This window comes from Temnothorax longispinosus, chromosome 7 (assembly GCF_030848805.1).
Source record: "Temnothorax longispinosus isolate EJ_2023e chromosome 7, Tlon_JGU_v1, whole genome shotgun sequence".
Classification (NCBI taxonomy): Eukaryota; Metazoa; Arthropoda; class Insecta; order Hymenoptera; family Formicidae; genus Temnothorax; species Temnothorax longispinosus.
Genome location: NC_092364.1, coordinates 9,435,296 through 9,444,013, shown reverse-complemented (window position 1 = coordinate 9,444,013; position 8,718 = coordinate 9,435,296). Strand labels below are relative to the sequence as shown.

The following is an 8,718-nucleotide window of genomic DNA, read 5'->3' as shown; positions in this document are numbered from 1 at the left end:
TAGCGATATTGCTCGAAGGACCAAAGGGGGTAATTAAAATCCCCTTACAACTAGTTGTGAAGCGAAAACGAAATGTGCGCGCACATGCAACGGAAACCGAAAAAAAGCGAAAGCGAAAAGCGACTCACCGTGATTTGCTGGTCGTCCTCTGGAATCCGCCGATTCTCGTTCTGTCCGTGGCCCCTTTCGGCATGCATTCAGAGAGCAGGCACAAGCAAGCAGGTGAGCAGGCAAAGCAAGCGAGAGATCGGTGAACATGCGGCCGAGCGTTCCTAAAAATTTTGTTCCATGTACTGTGTAACTATGAGTGCCCGCGGTCCTGCAATGTGCCGCGGGCGAGTAGGTGCTCCCCTTTTTGGGGGTAATTGCTGCTGTCGGTGGATGGGCGATGGCAGCACCAATAGGTGAGTCGCTTGATCTCTGCCGACCGCGATCCACCGACGTTTTGCGCGAAAGAAAAGAAATAAGAGACAATAATACGACTAACCTAACAACTATTTCTAACGACTAATTTAACTATTTACAACTACCAATATATACAAGGCGATACGCCAAACAGATATGTATCGTGTATTTAGAGAATTAACTTTCTAAAGGTAAATAATCGACAGCTTATGATTCAAAGAATTATGTCATTTTATTCGTTATTTTATTCCTAAATAATTAATTTTATTCTCATAACACATAAAACGACAAATAAGGATACGTTTCACAATTAATTATTATCATGAATAATATGTAAGAATATTAGCAATAAGACCAGATTATGGTTTCCGGTTAATATCATGCTGTTCTGCCCAAGCTGGAAACTCTCCGATGCTGTAAATGAAGGGTCCCCAAGTAGAGAATAGTATAACTTGCACTATCAAACTGTACATTGCGGGAAAACATCCGACTGCTATTAGTATACGAGTTTGTAGATGACCCGCGACAGTTATAATTGCATTCGGTGGCGTAGCGGCTGGCATTCTGAATGCGTACGAACACATCAAAGTCACTGGCATCATCAGATATAAAGGATGTATCTTCATTGCCACACACTTTGAGAAGCAAATATAAAAATGAGTATAATATGAATATAATATGAATATAATTACGATATTTGATAAGAAAATATAGATTTTTAAAATAAACAAAAAAAATTGTAAATGTTACATTTTAAAAAAATTATTTTTTGTCAATTGCCGCGTAGGTGGTACAAGATTTTGAAAAAGAAAGAACGTAATGTACAAAATTTTTAAGAGTGGATAAAATTTGCGAAAATAATTTGTCTTGAAATTGTTGACATTGACAATCGATGTTTATTGATACGTATGTCTTATCTTTGCATAAATTCTCACCATGTGAGCGACAACAGGTAGAATTATATTAGCTGTGCCAACGTTTGAAGTAAACTCCGTCAGAGTATTAACGAACAGAAGAACAACGGTCATCATCAGCACAGGAGGCAATTCCTTCAGAGGCACCAAAGCTAATCCTATTTTCATAGCCAGTCCTGAGACACTACTGCCTTTCGAGACGGCGAAACCGCTGCCTAGTAGAAATACCAACCTCCACGGCATCTTTGTCTGAATGATCTGCCAAGTGATCAAGCCCTCGGACGATCTAGTCAATCGTCTAGACGCTGCGATTGAAAATTTCATAATTGCTAACGTAAGTATCACATAAAACTTACTAGGAAGACGAATCAAGTAGCAAGCCACTTCTCGCTTATCTCTTATAAAAAAGAGTCAGTAACTTGCTACTTACTCGAGTCGCAAGTCTAGGGTAAATGTGGGTATTATTGCGGCTTCTTATTCAAATTAAACTTTGACGAATAAAATAAAACGTGCGACTAAAAAAAATGACATTTTTTTTGTTAATAAAAATTTGATGATTTTTCTGCAAGATGAAAAAATTAGTGCGATATAATGTGAAGAATTAATTAAAAAGCAAAAAACAAAGTTTTAAAAAAATATCTCGATGCATGAATTACTGCGTGCCAGATACGGTGGAATATTCAATTACTGCGTGGAATACTGCGGATGTCTCAAGCGATTCAAGGGCAAAAATTGACATTTTTCTTATAAAATTATATGAATAAATATAATATTTAATATTAGAATTAATCAGGCAATAAGAGCCAAGCGTGGTTACAATCGCTAAAATTTATTACATGTCAATACATCACGATTAAAGTGTCAATTACAATATTACGTACGTTTCGACCCTTTTTTTGGGTCATCCTCAGCGCGTTGTCTACACATTACATAGTACTAATCTACATGGGGCCTTCCTTTTCCTTTTCCGCAAATCTCTTGGACGAATCAATTACTCCTAATAGTCCTTTGGGCAAATGCACACTCCGAAGCCTTCCCGGGTATCTTAGTGTGTGATTTCCTGGTTTGAGTGAACTATTGATTCCAAGTTTTTTTGTTGAAATTCAGGGTGTGACAATCTGAAGACTCTGTCCGTTAGGCTAATGACCGTGCCTTTTTTCTGGCAAAGAGCATGTTGTGATAAGAAGTTCAAATATCTCCCAGAAAATGTGGACTTATGAAACCAATCAAATATCAAGAAGTTTTTAGAGCGTATGATAGTAACCTCCAAAAAATTCAACCTGTCATCCACACTGACCTCCATAGTGAACTGTAGCCTAGGGTGGAATGAATTGAAAATCTCCAACGTGTAAGTACAACTGGTGGAAGGCACCGCCATCGCAATATCGTCAACATATCTACAGTAAAACGGAGGGATAAAATCTAATATTGCTAACGCTTTAACCCTTAAAGCGCACATGGGGTGTAGGATACCCCACTCCGAACTTTGTGCTCTGATAAGTCCCATTAAAATGTCTTCTTCAATAATTTTTTAAACAATGTTAATTTTAAGAAATCGTTATAACTTTTGTTTATCCTTAAAATACATGACTTTAACTTCATTCAGAAATTTTTATGCAATAAAATAGTCAATAGCGTCGTTACAGTACATACTTAAAGACACTGGGGTATCTCATACCCCCAGTGCGCTTTACGTAATTTTTCGGAGGTGTGCGCTTTAAGGGTTAATTTCAAGGTCCTGCATTACAATGTCAGCCACTATGGGAGATAACGGTGAGCCCATCGGTGAGCCGAAAGTTTGCTGGTAGATTACCCCATTGAAAATAAAAAACGTTGATTCCAGTACAAGTCTAACTGCAAGAAGGAACTCAGATTTCGGAATCTTGTAATTCGCAGATATGTAATTCCACCTTAATGAAATACTTTCAAGCACCATCTCAATAGGAACGTTGGTAAAGAGGGAAACAACATCTAATGATATTAGTGTATAGCCCTCTTCGATACTAACTTTGGACAGTTTTTTAACTAATTCAAAGCTATTTGCAGTATAACTCTGCCCTTTCGGAAAACTGTTGTGCATTACTGTATGGAGACATGCCGCTAAATTATATGAAGGACTATCTATGGACGATACTATTATTCTAAAAGGGCAATTTTTTGTGAATTTTAGGCCGTATGCTCTCGGTAAAATTCCGTCACTACAATACAAACGTTTGTATTCTGAACTCGTTATAAATTCGGACCTCTTCCATCTTCCATCTCGACAACAATTCACGAATGCGCGATGTAAGTTTTTTTGTGGGATCTTTCGCAACGATTTTGTATGTTTCCGTATCTTTTAGTAAGTCCTCGATGCTGTCGACGTACTTAATTCCTATCAAGCGCCACCGTAACATTACCCTTGTCTGCCCTCGTTAATATCAAATTCGGGTTTTCTTCTAAAAATTTTTTTGTTGCGATGGACAATTGCCTAACCAAATTACTGTGTGCATCTTTAACCGTCGAATAATTCGGTAGATTATTTACCATGTTCGAAAATCGATTTCGTAAATTAACCTGCATTCTAACAGGGAATTTTTTCACGTTGTTCTCTATATTTTTGAGAAATTCCACCGTTACCCTTTCAGTCTTTGAGACTGGGAGACTGAAATTTTTGGAGGTTACTATCATACGATCTAAAAACTTCTTAATATTTGATTGGTTTCATAAGTCCACATTTTCTGGGAGATATTTGAACTTCTTATCACAACATGCTCTTTGCCAGAAAAAAGGCACGGTCATTAGCCTAACGGACAGAGTCTTCAGATTGTCACACCCTGAATTTTAACAAAAAAACTTGGAATCAATAATTTGTATTTTAATAAAAAATTGCTACCCTTTAGATTTTATTTTTAAAGTCATGTACGAACGCCTTAGGTATCTTTTTGCAAACCTCCATGTAAATGCAAGTGAAAAGATGGTTGATAGAGGTCCATTTTTTGTGATATCAGATGTCCCCACAATAACAGAAAAAATACAGAAATATCACGAGAGATCTTGAATTAAAGCTTTCGTACGTGAGCACAAACAAATTAAACAAATTTATTAAAGTACATAAGGATGTTCTTCCTAATTCGTCAGCTAGGAACGTAGTATACCAGATTAACTGTAAAAACTGTGATGCATCCTATGTTGGACAGACCGGTAGACAACTGCATACGAGAATAAAAGAGCATGAATCTCACATAAGGAGAAATGGTAGTGGTCATTCAGTAGTGACGGACCATAGGGTTGAATGTAATCACGATTTTATTTGGAATGATGTGAAGATCTTAGATATAGGGAACGGTTTCTAAATAAAAGATTAATATCTGAAATGATTTACATAAAAAAACAAACGAACGGTATAAATTTGCAAACGGACACGGAGAATTTGCCTGAAATGTATATAAATGTTATTGAAGGTCTTGCGAAAATATAAAAACATTGTTGTTCTTGTTCGTCATATTTCCCCTTCCATGTACAGCAATGATATTGTAAGAACGGTTGTGTCATTGTTTGTCTAAGCGTTAACGAGACACAGTCCGTTCCTTTGCTGGCACGGATAGTCGTGCAAGGAGAATAACTGCGATGTGACTAATGACTGCACTATCTGTAAGTAGCGTTACGCATCACATAACGTGTTGTATGCATACAATCCTGGGGTAGTTGTCACTCTGAGTGTCTGTATAGGTATCTTTTCCATCGAATCATGACTGATTATCTGCAAACGAATTTCCTGGACCTGGACGCTCAAACCAGGAAATCACACACTAAGATACCCGGGAAGGCTTCGGAAAAAAAGGAAGGCCCCATGTAGATTAGTACTATGTAATGTGTAGACAACGCGCTGAGGATGACCCAAGAAAAGGGTCGAAACGTACGTAACATTGTAATTGACACTTTAATCGTGATGTATTAACATGTAATAAATTTTAGCGATTGTAACCACGCTTGGCTCTTATTGCTTGATTAATTCTAATATTTGATATTCTGAGCCTTTATACAGTATAATATTTAAAATTGATAGTTAATTTTAAGCAATAAAATATAGTTGCAATATGGAAATAAAAAAACACAAGTAATAAATAATTCAATTTAATTAACGTAATATCCCATCGTTTGAAACACATTCAAAGTTTCATTGTATACAGAGAAAAATAATCATTTTACTGCCAAGAGAAGTGCTTAATTATTTTATTTTATTTCTTTTAAGTAAGTTTTCTTACAACAAAGAACATCTTCTTACTAATAGTTTTCAAATATCTTGATAAGTTTTTGAAAAGCCAGAATATTGTCTTGAGTAAGTGTAATACTTACAATGACTTTATAGTAGATTTGCGGATATATAACCTTATGAAATCCTTATATCGATATTTATCTATCTATCTATGTATCTGTAGATCTATCTATCTATTTATCTATCTACATTTAAAAATCCAGTCGAATAGTTGCTTATTTATTGTAAGTACACTTGAAGAGTCAGGTTTTTTATCGGCATAAATGCCTAATGTTTTGCTCCAATCGTTGATTTGAAGATGTTGTACAATCGAGCATTCCGTTATAGGTTTACCTGTACGAATGTCTTGCAATGCTAGTGCAACATTTTCCTTCGGATAACAAAGTCTTTTTTTCTTCACACTCACTTGTTTTTCTGCTTTTCCTCTTTTTTGTCTTCTTTTCTTGATTTCTTCGTTTTTCTTCTACCCATCCTAATTAATTTTCTGTCAACTTATAATTATTTATTTACTGTCAGTAGATAAAATTGAATTATACGGTCTTGAAGAAATATTGAATCCAGGAATGTCTTGAATAACGTATCGATTGTTGTTTAAAGCTTTCGCTACTAGATATGGACCTTTGTATTCGGGTTTGAACTTTCTATCTTTTCCCGGTTTGGTTACCGAATCTCTAATCATAACATGATCGCCGGGATTATACATAGAAGGCTTTTTATGCCGTTGATCGTAATAAGCCTTGTTGTAGTTTCTTATTTTATTCATGGTTTCTAATGCCAATTTCTGACTAGCGTTACGTTCATTCTCACAGTCAGGTTCAGTTTCAGCAATTTGCTTAAGATAATTGACTAAATCTATGTCCGCATAACTACGCTGATCATATCTTAAAAATAATTTTGACGGAGAGACTTTCAACGACGAATGATATGTATTGTTGATTACATATTGTACTGTACATACCTAATAGAGTGCTCCATAATCTTGGTTCTTTGGCTACCTTTTTTAATGATAATTCTAGAAATCTATTTATTCTTTCTGTGATATCATTGGCCCAGGGAGCTGCAACTGCGACTTGTCTATGTTTTACTTTATTATTAAGCAAGAAATCGACAAACTCTTTAGAAGTAAACACAGTATCCCAATCAGAGACTAAGATACGCGGATTACCGAAAGTACCAAAAAGCCAGGTAAAACGTTTAATTGTTTCCCTTGAATTGGTTGATTTTACCGGAAAAAACCAGGTAAAACAAGTGAATGCATCTACTATTAGTAAGATGTGTTTAAAACCGTTAGAGGTTTCTTTAAAGAGACCCAAATGGTTTGTATGTAAAATTTGGAATGGTTTCTTAGGATTATCGTAAGCTTGTATTTCACCTTCGCGTGAGTTAGTCGAAAGGTTCATGAATAAACATGTTAAACAATTATCAATATGATCGTGAACTCTTTTAAAGAAGGAAACCAATAATTGGCGGAAATACCTTGTACAGTCTTTTCAACACCGCAATGAGCTATCTCGTCATGGTACGCGCGAATTACGTTACCATCATTGCCTCAGGTACGGCGAAACGGCATTTATCAGTACACTTCTTGAAGACTAGACTATCGATCAATTTGAATTTCTCATATTGTCGGCTAACTTTAAATTCTCTGCAATGGCTTTAAGCCGACGATCGAGTAGTTGTTTAAACTCGAGTTCCCTTTCCAACGGCATTGGCTCTACATAAGCGATACTACGACTCAATGCGTCTACATGAGCCATACGTCGTCCTTGCCAATGGACAAGCTTAAACTTGTAGTTTTGTAAACGGAGAGTCCATCTCGCGAATCTAGGGTTAAGATGAGCTTTATTAACTGCATGTACTACGGCATGGCAATCGGTGACGACTGTAAACTCTAGTCCATAGAGGTAAATGTGAAATCGTTCTATGGCTACGACCACGGCTAACATCTCAAGTTCGAAACTATGATAATTCTTTTCCGCTTTATTAGTAGCTCGACTAAAGAAAGTAATCGGAGCCCATTGGCTTGAACTTTGTTTTTGCAAGAGAATGGCAACTTGAGAACTTGCATCCGTATGTAACTCAGTTTCTGAATGAGGGTTATACAAATGTAGCACTGGATAGGTCGTTAAGTCTTTTTTTAAAGTTTCAAAGGCTTGAGCACAATCGTCATCGAATTTAAATAGAACTGTTTTACGCAAAAGATTGGTAAAAGGTTTTGCCTTAACTGCATAATTTTGAATAAATTTGCGAAAATAATTGGTAAGCCCAAGAAAACGTTGAATGTCCAGAACTTTTCTGGGTTGTTCAAAAACTTTAATTGCTTCAGTATGACGTTCACTAAGGGTAATGCCCGAAGGAGAAACAATATAGCCTAAATATTCGATCGAGGTCTTCAAGAAATTATTTTTCTTATAATTAATTTCGAATTGATATTGTTTAAGTATCTCGAGTACTTGTCTTAGGATGTCAAAATGTTCTTCTATTGTATTTGTTGCAATTAAAACTTCATCCATATAAATAATGACTTTTCCTTCTCTTGCTAACTTTTCTAAAGCACGAATTAAACGCTTCCGAAATTCTGCTGACGTTTCACAATAACCCAAAGATAGTCTCGTAAATTCAAATTGACCATCAGGTGTTGCAAACAAGAAGTACTTAGTATGCTTTGGATGAATTTTAATTTGATGAAAAGCATCTTTTAAATCAATTAACGTGAAAATAGTCTTATTACCTGTACGAATTAGACAATCTTCTATCGCGGGAAATGGATATTTTTATTTTCCGACCCTGTTGTTTAAAGGTCAGAGATCTATACAAAGACGCAAAGAACCATCTTTTTTGTGTACTAGAACAATGCGAGCACAGTAAGGAAAGATGCTTTCTTTAATAATACCTCGCTGTAGCAAATCGTCTGTAATCATCCTAATTTTTATTCTTTCTGCCCACGCAAATCGTCTTGGGGCATATGCGTAAACCAAATTATCTTTTAGTGTTACCTTAACGCCATAGTCGTCTTCAACAGGTAAATATTTAGAGTTTTCTACTTCTGTAATTAAAGAAATTAGCTTATCTTTCGTAACAATATCCGCATCGGTATCGATTTCCGCTAGAATGAAATCGAGATTCTTAGGCAGTTCATTC

General features: G+C 36.0%; 2 protein-coding genes across 2 annotated transcripts in view; both read right to left on the bottom strand.

Annotated features, from left to right (window-relative positions):
• Window positions 1–764: 764 nt before the first annotated feature.
• The window catches only part of LOC139816425 (protein I'm not dead yet-like), a 153,293-nt gene continuing 145,339 nt past the window's right edge, over window positions 765–8,718 (bottom strand). The window contains exons 5-6 of the mRNA XM_071783906.1: window positions 1,341–1,624; window positions 765–1,040 (exon numbers count right to left, since the gene is read on the bottom strand). Of these exons, the coding sequence (XP_071640007.1) occupies window positions 765–1,040; window positions 1,341–1,624 (560 nt within the window). The remainder of the gene's footprint in view (window positions 1,041–1,340; window positions 1,625–8,718) is intronic.
• LOC139816267 (uncharacterized) lies at window positions 2,365–3,255 on the bottom strand. Its single transcript, XM_071783679.1, has 2 exons — window positions 3,050–3,255; window positions 2,365–2,764 (listed from the first exon to the last, which is right to left on the bottom strand). Exons 1-2 carry the CDS (start codon window positions 3,253–3,255, stop codon window positions 2,365–2,367), a joined length of 606 nt encoding a protein of 201 aa, XP_071639780.1.

Bases quoted from the DNA above. Each gene is read 5' to 3' on its own strand.
- LOC139816267 (XM_071783679.1), bottom strand. From the start codon at position 3,255: ATGGTGCTTGAAAGTATTTCATTAAGGTGGAATTACATATCTGCGAAT. The intron at 2,765-3,049 runs AATTAACCCTTA...GTGCGCTTTAAG, and splicing joins ATTGTAATGCAGGACCTTGA to GGTTAAAGCGTTAGCAATAT.